Source organism: Bactrocera latifrons, unplaced genomic scaffold (genome assembly GCF_001853355.1).
Source record: "Bactrocera latifrons isolate USDA-ARS-PBARC rearing strain unplaced genomic scaffold, ASM185335v1 scaffold_76, whole genome shotgun sequence".
Classification (NCBI taxonomy): Eukaryota; Metazoa; Arthropoda; class Insecta; order Diptera; family Tephritidae; genus Bactrocera; species Bactrocera latifrons.
This window is the reverse complement of record NW_017537445.1, coordinates 617,935-630,988: the sequence shown is the minus strand read 5'-3', so window position 1 is coordinate 630,988 and position 13,054 is coordinate 617,935. Positions and strand designations below refer to the sequence as shown.

Here is a 13,054-nt window from a genome sequence, read left to right as displayed (position 1 = left end):
TTTATTTTAAGTTTTATGTTTATTTCCTTCCCATTTTCATCCTTATCTCATTTCAATTGATTTTGATATTTTATTTCCTTTTATTTTATTTATATTATTTGTTTTTATATTTAATTCGATTTTGTTTTCCATTTAACATTCCTTTCAATGCAATATAATGTAAAACTTATTCAATCTCATTTAATTTCTTTCGTAGCCGTACGCATACGGAACCTCTCTCAAAGCACACCGGCACTTTTTCCACTACCCCCAATACGCCGGCAAGAGCGTGTTCATAGTGCCATCTTCGAAGAATATGAGCCACCTACACGTGAGCCACCACGCCCACCGATCGACTCACCGCCACCAAAAACGCGTGAACCGCCACGCTCCCAAATCGACTCACCACCACTGCAACACACACCCACTATAAGTCTGGTTGAAGAAATGCCCACCTTCGATGAACTAGAGAAAAAGTACAGACAAATGGAGCTGAATGAAGCGAAAGAAAACAAATTGAATACCGAAAGTGGTGATGAGAGTATACTACGCGTGCGTCAATCACCACCACTACCACCGAAACGCCTCTATCGTAACTCAAGCAAGGAAGCGAGCAATGCTCCAGCGGAAGGTATGCATAAGTTCGTGAAGGCCAAATCACCATCGCTAGACACAGTAGGAACGCTACAAAATTTGAGTGAACGGCGTGCGACGGGCTACCTAAGGGCCGACGAGGTCGATATTAATGTGGGGCTTGCTGAAGTGCGAGATTTGAAGGCAATGCGAGCGCACAGCATAGAAGAGTTCGGCGAACGTCGACCAACCGGTTACATCAAGTACGAGGAGATCGATACGGATGGCTTAGATGACTTCCGCAATAAATGGGATGCCTTGCAGACGAACTTAGGCGCAGAAAGTCCCATATCCAATGAAAGATATGATCGTACAACCTTTGAAACCATGCACGGCCACAATTATGATCACCTTAATCGTGTGAGTGCGGGTGAGTTAAGTACGGTTGCCGATAGCGCGCCTGCCACTTTCAAAGATGTCGGGCGCGGCGCATACACAGCAGCGCGTTTGAGCTGGCAAACAGATGAACATTTGGCAAACAAGCAGGTAAGGCCCGAATCGCAGGCGAGCATCGATTTCACCAGCGACGAAGAGTATGCCGAGGAGCTCGATGGTTTTAAGCCACAAACGATAATGAAAGCCGCTACCGTAGCTGACTCTACTTTCAGTGGATATGAAAGTGTGAAGCAAGTGCGAACACAGACGCCGGAAGTGGCGTATGCGCCTACGCGTGTGGTGAAATTTGCGAACGCAGAGTTAGGTGAGCATGAGACGCTGCTCTCACACACTTTGGAAGAAGAAAAAGATACTTTGAAAATGCGACGGCCAACAGGCTATGCGCGCACAGTGAAACCCGAAGAGTTATGGGACGAAATGGAAGCCAATATAAAACAAGATGAACGAGAAAAACATCTCTGGCTTGAAATCGAAAAAGATCTCAATCTCAATAGAGATTTCGCAAACAATATTGAGGAAGAATTCGATAAAATACGACATTCATACGAGGAAAACGAGGCAGCGTTCTTGGAGGGCAATAACGGCTTGAAACGCGTACCCAAACAGGTGCTGATAACGACACCCGAACCCGAAGGCTTTGGAAAAAGCATCGACGAAGATTGGGCGAGTTTTGAAAACTTGAGTGATGACAAATCTAAAAAGGATGCAGCAAAGGAAACCGGCAAGCAAGTCGTACAATTTAAATTATCAGATTTAGAGGATGCTTACGATAAAGAATCAGTACTACGTACAGAGCGACGCCCAACCGCTTTTGTGCGCAATACCGAGCAAATACAACGTGAACTGTCGAACATCGACGACGAAGACGAAGACGAGCACACAGCCACAACACCGCACTACCAGACGAGTACAGTTGAATTCGTGGATGAGGCCAATGAAAGCGCTACTAAATCACTCAAAGAGCGTCGCCCCACAGGTTATGTGCGCCCACAAATATCTGATTTGGATGAGGATTATGTGCACGAACACAATAAAGATAGCATTTTCGAACCTGTCGAAGAGCCACTAACCGTACAGGTCGAAGCGCCTGTGCGCCCACGTACGCGTCAAAAAGTCACCTTCGATTTCAGTAACACAGAGTACTTTCAAACACCGCCTGACAGGGAGGAACAGCAAGCGTTAACGAGCTTTTCAACAACAAAGTTCGCCGGTAACGATAGCGACATCACAGGCGCAGACGGAACGGCGGAAAATAATTTTCCAAAACCAATGCAGCGCATTACAAAAATCCATTACATCGGCGATTCGGTTAACGATAGTGGTAACATTACACAAGATGAAGCGTTAGCCCGCAACATCTCACCAACGCTAGTGCCGTTACTTTTCGGCACACAGGTTTCGCTTGAGCAAGCCGAGACCGAAATAAACGATAGCTGGGCTGCGATACGGCAGCGCCGACAAATCACTACAACGTCGTCGCAGCAAACGCTAAAGCCGATACTTGTAAATGCGGTCGAGCCTCCAAAACCGGCCTACCGAAATCCACTCGCGCAAGCATCAACGGTACAAAACGTGACGCTGATGGAGGAACGTGTCGTGACGCAGCAACAAATGAGTACATTCCAACCGCATGCGGCGGCGCGTCATCAATACTTTGAGCAGAACTATTACAATTCCACGGAGGCTTAGAAGCGAGCGGGATAGATTTAGAAGAAAAAGAAGATAATGCAAAATGAAATGGGGGCTTACTTAGCACGGAAAAGTATTAAATGTAGTTAAACCAAAGTTAGGTTTTAAAAATACATACATATAATGTGCCAAAAATATATTTACAGACGTTTAAGTGAAATAAAATAAATAAATKTATGACAAAAATAATATGAAGACGATACTCTGCAATAATATTTGATAAGTGAGATTCTCGAAAGGTCGAATCATTCAAAGTAATCTACTAAATCATTCGGACAGCTGAAAATATTGTATTAACGAAGTTTTTCAAACCCCGAAACCCTGGACCCTCGGGTAGCCCTACTTAGCGGCAGTCAAGTGTAACTTAAATAAATCTCTACTGGTGCAGGAGTGTAGAAAAGGGCTGCATAGTGTATCTTAATGTAATCAACATCCTCATGGCCCTCGGTCACAAAGATACAGCCGAAAATGAACTGGCTTATGTGCTCGCCCGCTTCGCATCATTCACTAACATGGTGGGACCTGAAGCCTTAATTGCGTTTAGACCCTATACCATAAAGTAAGGTGTAAGCAGAGAGAGGCATTGGCAACAACTCCATGCCAGGTTGCTAATGGGGAAGCAACCTTAGGTTTCAATATGAAATCAACCTCCGTAGGGACAAACTCAGACTACTTGTCTCATTCTACATTGGCGACTGCATGCTCAAGTAGCACTTATATAACATGGGCCTAGCTTCTTGTATAAATTTCCAGGAAGGAAACAACAACAGGAAGCGTAAAACTGCAGAACACCTCCTAATTGACTGCATAACAGTCTGCAGACGCAGGATAAATGCACTTGGATCCATGTTTCCAAATGAGGGTCCCATCGCCTCACTAGCACCTAGCAGTATATTGGAATTAATCAAAATGCTGAGGCTAGGTGGGTCGCTGTGACTTAGGAGAGGGCACAGTAGACCTAAGGTCGCGGTGCAATCCTCTACTAAATAAAAGCTTCTATTTAGGGTTTAAAACTTAGTTCATTGACTCCGAAATGTTCCGAAAAATCCACTCCTCAAAAGCAAGGAATTCAAGATAAATAAGTACTAAGAGCTTCACACCCAGAAAATAGGCTTAAAATTAATTTCGAAGCAAACATTTAAAAAACTCTTAAAGACACTGCCTGCAAGGGTTCTGATTTTAGAAGGCCCTTGAAGGAATCAATCGGTTTTAGGACTTTATCCGGCAACAATTATTCTATTATTAGATTAACTTTAAACTTTTTTTCGAGCTAAATAAAAAGTAATATTATTTTTTTCAAAAAAAAAAAAAACGGGCTCTCCTTATAGCGTAAAAGTTGTTTCTAGGAAACCACAACACGACTCACCTGTGCAATTTAGCCAGCGGAAAGTGCAAGCATAATTTCTGATGAAACTCCGTGAATTCCTTATATGAACGGAACAAATGCGTCGGATCGGTTTGACCGTGACGCGTTACACGTAGAATATAGGTGTAATACTTTTCCATATCATAATGTTTTTGACAGCGCACAACCATAACGCTCCTCAGACGCCCATCTTGTTGCATGCTGTGAATGAAGATAAGGGCCAATAAATTCAAACTGCAACCAACATTGAGCTAGCACTTACGTGTATTTGCGCGGCACGAAGGAGAGCAGCTCACCACTGCCCTCGTCATTGCTGAAGCGCATTTGCGCCAAATTGTGCAAGAAGAAATTGAATTGTGTGAACCAGCTCTTCAGCGAGAATTGTATCATTTTGGCAAAAGAAGCCGCCGCCTCGGGATTCGACTGCTCGGGCAGTAGAGCGCCACGCACATAAGTCACGGCATCCGCTGTCACACCCGGTATACCGGCAGTGGCCATCAGTGCAAGCATGTGTAGGATGAGATCACCGTGTTTGCGTATGATATTGAAGGCACGACAACACAAGTCGACGAAATAATGAAAGTCCGTGGAGGGTTTGTCGCCGCCATTGATCACATACGCCATGTCTGAGGTGAGTACGAACGGTGTGCGATCTCTGTGCGTTAAAGAGAGAAAGAGAGAGAGTGGGAAGGAAAATTGTGGAATAAAAAATATTAGAGTATGAAATGTTGAGTTAATACCTTTTGAAATTGCCGAACATTTGTGCATCGCCCAAAAATTTGCCGAAATCTATATGAAACAGATGACCCGAGGTCTTTAACATAATATTGTCATTGTGACGATCACAGATGCCGAGTATATAAGTGGCCACGCTATAGCCGGCGCAAGAAACTGAAAAAATATACGAATTAAGTAAGGTTTGATTATGGGAAGAATCGAATATTTAATAAAAATTTAATGGTCTTGAAAAAAATTCAGATATTTACTCATATTTTTAATGAAAAACATAAAGGCAGAATTAAATTTAGGATTATATCGAGTATGAAGTATATAATATATAACGATATCGAATGTGGTTTCTGAATTAGGTAAAATTATAGACAACACGACGAGTCTTCCTTAACGAAACGAACCATATTTATACCGGGAAAGGATTGTCCACTTAACAGCTTTTTTCAACATAACTTTGGAACGAGCGATTTCAGCCTTTCTTGCTTAAGTTTTATTTCGATAATCATTTTAATAAATCAGTTCGCTATTCTAACCTCAAAAAAAAATGCGTTAGTAAAATCCAAAATGGGATTATTAAAAATACACAAGATTGTATTTGTGTTAATTCTAGTCTCTCTTTTCCCCCGTTTCATTAAAAATACCCCAATTTCCACGAGTTCTACCTTCAAGTACTCACCTGTGAAATTTTTTACCGCACGTTGATACTCCAACTGACTAGGATTCTGTTTGGCCAACCATTCAGCAATCGGACGATCCTTGAACGAACCCGTTAAGCCATATTCGACTTGTATTTTACGTAAGGTTTCCGCATCCGAGACCAGCTCAATCATGCCCTTCTTAAAGCCCGTTGGTACACAATTAAAAGTGACCATTTTCAAATCCAAACCCTCGGCCAACCACATTTTGTTCATCACACGTATGAGCTGTATGGTAAGCATATCCTGCTGTAGGTCATCACCGGACTGTGTGAGGTGCAAAATTTATTTAATATATATTATTTTAATTTATAACAAATTTACAGACCTTGAAAATAGCTGGCAATACTTCACCATCAGAGTTGATGTAGGAAATTTTTAATGGCAGCGTATTGGAGTTGAAATAACTGCAACTGCGTACATTTACACCGGTCACTTCCAATTCGGGACCCAGTGGCAATGATGTGGGTTTGTCATTCAGCTGTTGATGCACGCTTTCCATGCCGAAACAAAGTGTTTTCTGGCGCAGCGATTCCTTAGCCTGCTTCACGGAATCAGCGAGGCTTGCCAGGCTCTGTGGAGAACGAAAATAAATAATAATTTAAAAAAAAATTTAATTTTTTTTCTTGATCTTTAAGTCTCTCTCGCGAGATGCATACTATATTTCTTTCTCTAAGTCTCTCGATCTCTTACTCTCACTGCCGATCTACAAAAACCTATCTCCATCCCCCGATTTCTCTTACTAGATCCATTTACCTCTCACTGGATGTATATCTCTTTCCCCCTCGATCTAAGTCTCTATCTAGACTCTGTAGAGCAAGTATAAATAACAAATTTTATAAATATTTTTTCTTCTTTATCTATAAAAATATCTCTCTCGCTGTCTATCTCTTTTATTCCCATTATCACTATCTACAACTCCCACTTTATCGAATTATAAATATCCCCCTCAGTATCCCGATTTTTTTCTCTATTCTACATATATTCTTCTCAGTTCTCTCACCCCTAATCCTTCGCAATTTCCCTTGACCTATACCAATTTTTTTTTTCAAGGTCTATATCTCCTGCTCTCAGTGCCTCGAACTATAACACTTTCTCGAAATCTATAAATATCTCCCCCAGTTCCCCGTTTACTCTCTCTCGATGTATATCTCTTTCTCTATATATGGCTTTTCCATCACTCTTCCTAACTGTCTCTATATTTATATTCCATTATTTATTTATATCAATCGTTCCCTTTATATAATAAATCTATCTCCCACTCACCTTGCACATTATATTCTGACTGAGGAAACGAGCCAACAGTCGTTCACCGCACACCGCCAGCAGCGCGCGCAGCATTATCTTGTTCCGTCGGTAGTAGCGCGCTTGCGTTATCAGCGAGTCGTCTAATTCATTCGCTACAGACGAAGCATCAATTGAGTTCTGCGGATCATCACCTGGTAAACTGTGTACGAGTAACCAATACATATGATGTGCAATGCGCGGTGATTCCAAGCACTTGCATAGCAAGAAGTTTGCCATATCGGATGCCTCGTAGGTGTCATGCTTGAGCGCTTGCAACAATTGTGGCAGATAATCCACCAACTGATCGTTGGGCAACTGTGATATCCACTCGACCGCCTTCTGACGCACCTTCGCATCTGGATATCGCGGAAGCAACAATTCGAGCGCTTGCAGCGGTGAAAGCGGCGTCCACGAATGCAACAGCGAATGCAAATCCATAAGACTAGCATAGTCCCAACTATGCGCGGCATGCAACACTTTAGGCAATGCATAGGGAAAACTTTGCAAATACAAACGTTTCTCCCAGAATACCTCACGCTTATCCTTAGCACCGGAATAGCCCTGCTCGGCGGTATCTAGCAGCTCTTGCTGTAAATTCGCATCCAACGAATTGAAATCGCAGCGCGGCGCCGGCTGCGGCTGCTGCAAGGGTTCCGGGAACATTATGCGTCCACCATAAGGTGGTATTTCTATGCTCAGTACGGGACATAGATCCGGTTGTGGATGGCAGCCACGCGCCGGCGCCGGACCCAGGAACTTATCGGTGGTGGGCGGCCACATCGACAGCAAGTAGGAGCCGCAAATCATTTCACGCTTATGATCGAACAATTGTATAGCGCACCAACCTAATTCCGTGGGCACTTGTCGACGTTCACCATTTGCATCAGTGTTTTGTTCATTCTCCGCCGTTTGTGTGCCGTAAAGCACAAATATCAGACGCGACTCACGTGGCAGCGTACAGATCGCATTCTTATCGAATGTAAGCCATGAGGAGAAGTTGAGACGTGGAAATAGACCGCCGCTCATATCGTTCGAACACTTCGTGACAATGGGATCGGAGATAAAGCGTGTACCATAGTTGATTTGTACACCCAACGAGTAGTCGTCGTAACGCCAAACGGGCGGCGGACGATGCAAACAATTTACGCTGACCACAATCGGTTTGAGTACACACGAAATAGGCATGGGTGCTGTAAAATAGATCAATATTTATAAAATAGGTTCTATATCCTCATATACATATATATTTTTCGCTCACTTGTCGAGTAATCCAGCGACTTCACCGAGAAGCCCACGCGAAACACATTGGAATAGAGCTCAATCAGCTCTTGCACGGCATCACGCAGCTGATTGCATTTCAATTTGATCTGATCCAGCATGGGGCGCGGCACTAAACGCACCTCCGCGTAATCGCCGCGTTCGCTAACAATCTCCGGATTTGTATCGTTGGAGTGTGAGGCGTACTTCACTTGTCCTTCTTCGCAAATGCGTTTGAGATCGGCTATGCAAGCCGAGATTTCGAGCGTGTCAATGGAGCCGAGCAGCGCGCATATGGCTTTGACGGCCTGCACAACGCCCGAGCAGGAGAGTATTTGCCGCGAGTTTGGGTCGGCGCTCTCCAGCTTATCTATTTCGGTTTCCAGGGTTTCTGTGGAAGGAAGGTGCAGTTTATTTCATATATAATGGACACATGTATACAAAAATAATGTCATATTTATAGCTTCAATAAATGTTGCATACTTTCAAGCGAAATTCTGGAATTTTAATTTTTTTATATTTTTGAATTCATTGTTTTTTTCCAAATTTGTTTCAATATTCTTAAACCAGAGAGCTCTCGTGCTGCATTTTGTTCTCTTGATATTTTAATTAATCGCAAACTCAGTTGTCAAATAAAAATGAGGTGATGAACACGTTTTCAAAAATATCATTTTTTTATTTTTTTATTATTTTATTATTTATCAATCACTGTATTAACAGCTTTTAGGCGCAATATATGAAATTAATAAAATTTTAAATAATAGCACGATGAAATTATATTAAATTAAGAAACCGAAAACGTCATACATATACATATTTTAGAAAAGTTTTAAAACACAATTTGAAAAATTATGAACATATTATTTTTTTTCAATCTTTAAAACAAGCAAAAAAATGTAAATTCGAAAAAATCACAAATTTTGTAAAAAAAAAAAGTATTAAAATAATTATAATTAGAAAACTTTTGACAAATTCTAGAAAAAATACACTTGTGGACAAAAAAAGAGTGTGACTTTAGCTGGTACTATTTTTCGTCAAATGATGTTGTAACTGTTACTTTTTGATCTTCTACTTCTTTATTGGCATAGAGAGCGTGAGAGGATGGAGCCATTTACTTGGTCATTTACTTGGTCTTAGACCAAGTATTCTCTGGGTAGCCAAGGAACATCCGTTTGAATGCAAGCTAAAGTGAGAAGGCGAACTATCCCTCACCAGGGTTATGCGCTGGGTTTCAAACCCGCCACGTAAAAAAGTCCCCCAATCAATATATGTGACCTGGTCTACGGAAAGGCAGCTTATTTGTCAAAATATCAATTTTCAGATGCTTTTTTTTTAACAGCTGTTTCCCAGAAAACTAGTTTTCACACGTTAGCTCCCTTTTCGTAGACCAGGTCACATATATGTATATAATTTTATTATTATTATCTTTACGTTGAAGGCGAATGAGTAGAGTGTGAGTATCAACAACAACATGCATTTTCATTTTGTTAATTTTGGCTTTGAGTGACAAGTTATCATTGCTTCATTAAATTATGTTTAGCAAATAAATAAAGTGAAAGGTAATCTACAAGAGCGAAAAGCCAGTAAAATGTTTAAAAATTATTGTCCACCTAAATTTTGACCAATGCTTATTCTTGTTTTGAAAAAATGTCAGTTTTAATACGCGTAATGAAAGATTTAGTTTAAAATAAAGTATATCAAAGATATAACTGAAATATAAATAAAACAAATTGTTCTAATTGCAAATATTTTAAAAATCTTAAGTAAAATTATTTACACATAATATTTTACCCAATATTTTGAAAAATTAAATAAGTGAATTCTTCGAATTATTTTAAAAACTGTTCCGATTACGAATTTGAAATAAAAATTGAAAAATCACAAATTAAAAAAAAATATAATAATTTATAAAAATTAGTTTAAAAATGTATTTTTTATAAACATTTCCAAACAGCCAATGTTATTGAATTATGGCACAATTGCTAACTTAAAGATTCACAAACTGTGACTACTCAGTGAGTCATCTCAATTCATAATAATAAAAAAAATATAAAATACAAAATACGGAGCATTTTTTTTTTAATTTTTTAAAAACCGTCTCAAAGTAAGTAACATTTTACATTTGAAAGGTTCAAAATGTTTGAATTTCTTTTACAATTATTAGTATACAATATTAGAAAACAAAACCAAAAAATATAATATTCAGAAACATTATGTTAACAACTCATGCGTACATACCTATCAATATCATCATATCATCGTAATTGATCGTGGTTGCCATTTCATTGGGCACAATATCATCGGCACGTAACTCAGCGTCGCGTAAATCATCACGTTGCGTACGCGCTATGACCTGCATGTTCTCATCGCACTTAACGCACAGACCCAACTGTACATCCTGCTCCAGTTTTAAGCTGTTATGCACACACTCCAATTGACTAAGCTTCGAGGTTGGCGAAAGCCATTCCGATACACCGATCGGCTGGAAGGAAGGAAATAAGGTTATATAAATATTATGCGTATTGGTAATGTACAGATGAAAGAAAGTTCGGAGAATAAGGTTAAAAGAGCCAACAATTCAGTGGTATATAAACCGACTAGCATTTCATTTTTATAATAATAGGGAATAAGTGAGGCGAACAGATCCAAACTAGAACATTAATATTTTCAGCTCAAAAGTATACTCCACAAATATGTAGTTGTTTACGTTGTTACAACAACAACAGTAATATAATTATTCTTTGAGTACAGTCTAAAAATAATCGTTAGCGCTCCTGAATTAACTAACTAATTGGAAACGCTGCTTATAGTGATTATTACTGGTTATTGTGATCACTACGGACTTTCAGCACTCATTAGCCCTTTAAAAAACTCTACAACTTAAAAATAAAACCCGTTATACGCAAACACTTATTAGAATGACACACACAAAGTCACGAACTGTATCCTAAGAAGCGTTCAAAAAACCTTTTGAAGATTTCGTATGCAAGCTATATGCTCTAGTGGTCTAATAACGGCCTTATAGCGGTTCCAACAAACGAGCAGCTTCTTGGAGAGAAAAGTTCATGAACAAAATTTTAGATCGATATCTCGAGACTAGTTTCTTTATAAACAGACAGTCGGATGGAGAGATCGCAATTATGCACCTACACATAATAACAACAATCTACAATGCTTGTGTACTTCACTCACCTTCACCACATAATCACTGGGTGTGCCACTTATTTGACCTTCCAATGAGCAAAACGCCTGATCAATGACCAATTCCACAGCCGTATTAACTGAAACGAAGTTTAGTGATTAAAAAAATTATTGCACTTAAAAAAAAATCCCACTCACTATCACATGTGAACACAATGGGCACGCCATAGCCCTTCACCTGGCCCTGTGTGCGCGTCAATTCAGCGCCGGGCAGCATAGCCTTTAAAGCGGGATGCACTAATATCTTAATGCTAGTCTCCAAGGGGTAATGATAATTGAATTCCGACGCAATTATGTGACCCGGATTGGTGCGCTTATCATTATACAAGTAACGCATACGCAACTCCTTGACCATGTAATAGAATTCCAAAAGTTCCGGATCAACGGTACGGCGTTCGGTGACCACCTCGTATAAGCGCGTGCTGGTGGTTTTTCGACGATCCAGCGTGCCACAAGGACGCTCGTAGGAGTTGGCAGTGGCGTGAGAAGTGGACGGCGCAACAGCAGTTGCATTGCTAACACCTATACTGCTGCTACTGCCGAAGCTATTGTCGCGCTTGAGCGTAGGATAGAGACCAGGCAGAAATGGTGGTGATCGTGAGCCACTATTGCGTGGCGGCAACGGCGGTGGTGGTGAACGCGAACCGCTTAGCGTTGCATCGTTAGATTGCGAAGGTGTTGGGCTGGAGGCGGCGGGGGAACGTGCAAAATTGTTAAGCACTTCATCGCGATTGAGATAGTCCGAGCGCCAACCAATGGAGGAGACTGTTGTAAGGTGGAAAAATATAATTTATTAATTAATTTTTATATTAATTTAATAAAATTTATTTAGTCACTCACCATTTGGGCTTACGGCGCTCTTTTCCAACTTATTGACCGCCTCGTAGACGGGATCCGAGTACTGTGTACCGCCACCACTATAGAGATAATCAAATGGATCGTATTCCGCATAGTAGGAAGTACAATCCGAGTCATCGTCGCAACCTGTAAGCAGTGAATGCATCGTTTTATATTTGCACAAATTAGACACTAACTTGTTATACGGGAAATTTTCACTTTCGCAACTGACAGCGAAATATCAAAAACAAAAAAACCGTAAAAACAAGAATATGACGCAAAAATTGCCGCGAATCACATTGGCGTAAATTAATTATAATAAAGAGCCGCCAACGGTTTAACAAATCATATTTTGTTGTTGCTTTTGTCCTACTAAAAACCAGCTGAATGCTATAAAAACGAAGTGCTCAAATATAATACAAAAAAATATTGCGCTTGGCCGGGAGACAGCGACGACAACAACAATGACCTGCCAGACACACGTAAACTACAACTACAACTACAAAAAAATCGAAAATTAAATATTTTTAATAATAGAATGTCGAAAAAGCAATTACAACGAAGAAACACATATGCGGTGTCGATAAGTAAAGCGATCAGCGGCGTTTACAACACTGCCACAGACGAATTTCTACATTTAAAATCACCTAAAATAACAACAACACAACAGCAGAACATTTGCAGACTTCAGCGACAACTAATGGGTCGATTAAAACTTTAGAACTGCGGACGAAATGCAAAAAATTAATGTGAAAGTGAATGGTGGGTATAACAAAATAAAAAATTAGATACAATCAAATAAAAGAAATTAAAACTGAGTGAAAATAAAATTAAAATTAAACACAAATTTTTTTAAATATTTTTTTACTTACTCCAAAAAAAAATTAATTGAATTTTTTTAATATATCGTTAGTTCTCAAATGTCTAAAAAAACGTTTTAAAATTATGTAGCAACATAAAAAATACACTTAAAAAACATATA

At 40.0% G+C, this 13,054-nt stretch overlaps 2 protein-coding genes across 4 annotated transcripts in view; one reads left to right on the top strand and one right to left on the bottom strand.

Annotated features, from left to right (window-relative positions):
- Positions 1 to 2,836, top strand: part of LOC108976409 — a 9,092-nt gene extending 6,256 nt beyond the window's left edge. For both annotated transcript variants that reach the window (XM_018945479.1, XM_018945478.1), the window contains exon 4: positions 197 to 2,836. In XM_018945479.1, coding sequence (XP_018801024.1) covers positions 197 to 2,697 — 2,501 coding nt within the window. In that variant the 3' untranslated portion in view covers positions 2,698 to 2,836. The remainder of the gene's footprint in view (positions 1 to 196) is intronic.
- Positions 1 to 13,054, bottom strand: part of LOC108976408 (phosphatidylinositol 4-phosphate 3-kinase C2 domain-containing subunit beta) — a 47,006-nt gene that overhangs the window by 15,541 nt on the left and 18,411 nt on the right. For both annotated transcript variants that reach the window (XM_018945476.1, XM_018945477.1), the window contains exons 4-14: positions 12,076 to 12,219; positions 11,374 to 12,000; positions 11,227 to 11,315; positions 10,273 to 10,516; positions 8,036 to 8,425; positions 6,757 to 7,967; positions 5,819 to 6,064; positions 5,472 to 5,757; positions 4,804 to 4,954; positions 4,326 to 4,718; positions 4,064 to 4,264 (exon numbers count right to left, since the gene is read on the bottom strand). In XM_018945476.1, coding sequence (XP_018801021.1) covers positions 4,064 to 4,264; positions 4,326 to 4,718; positions 4,804 to 4,954; positions 5,472 to 5,757; positions 5,819 to 6,064; positions 6,757 to 7,967; positions 8,036 to 8,425; positions 10,273 to 10,516; positions 11,227 to 11,315; positions 11,374 to 12,000; positions 12,076 to 12,219 — 3,982 coding nt within the window. The remainder of the gene's footprint in view (positions 1 to 4,063; positions 4,265 to 4,325; positions 4,719 to 4,803; positions 4,955 to 5,471; positions 5,758 to 5,818; positions 6,065 to 6,756; positions 7,968 to 8,035; positions 8,426 to 10,272; positions 10,517 to 11,226; positions 11,316 to 11,373; positions 12,001 to 12,075; positions 12,220 to 13,054) is intronic.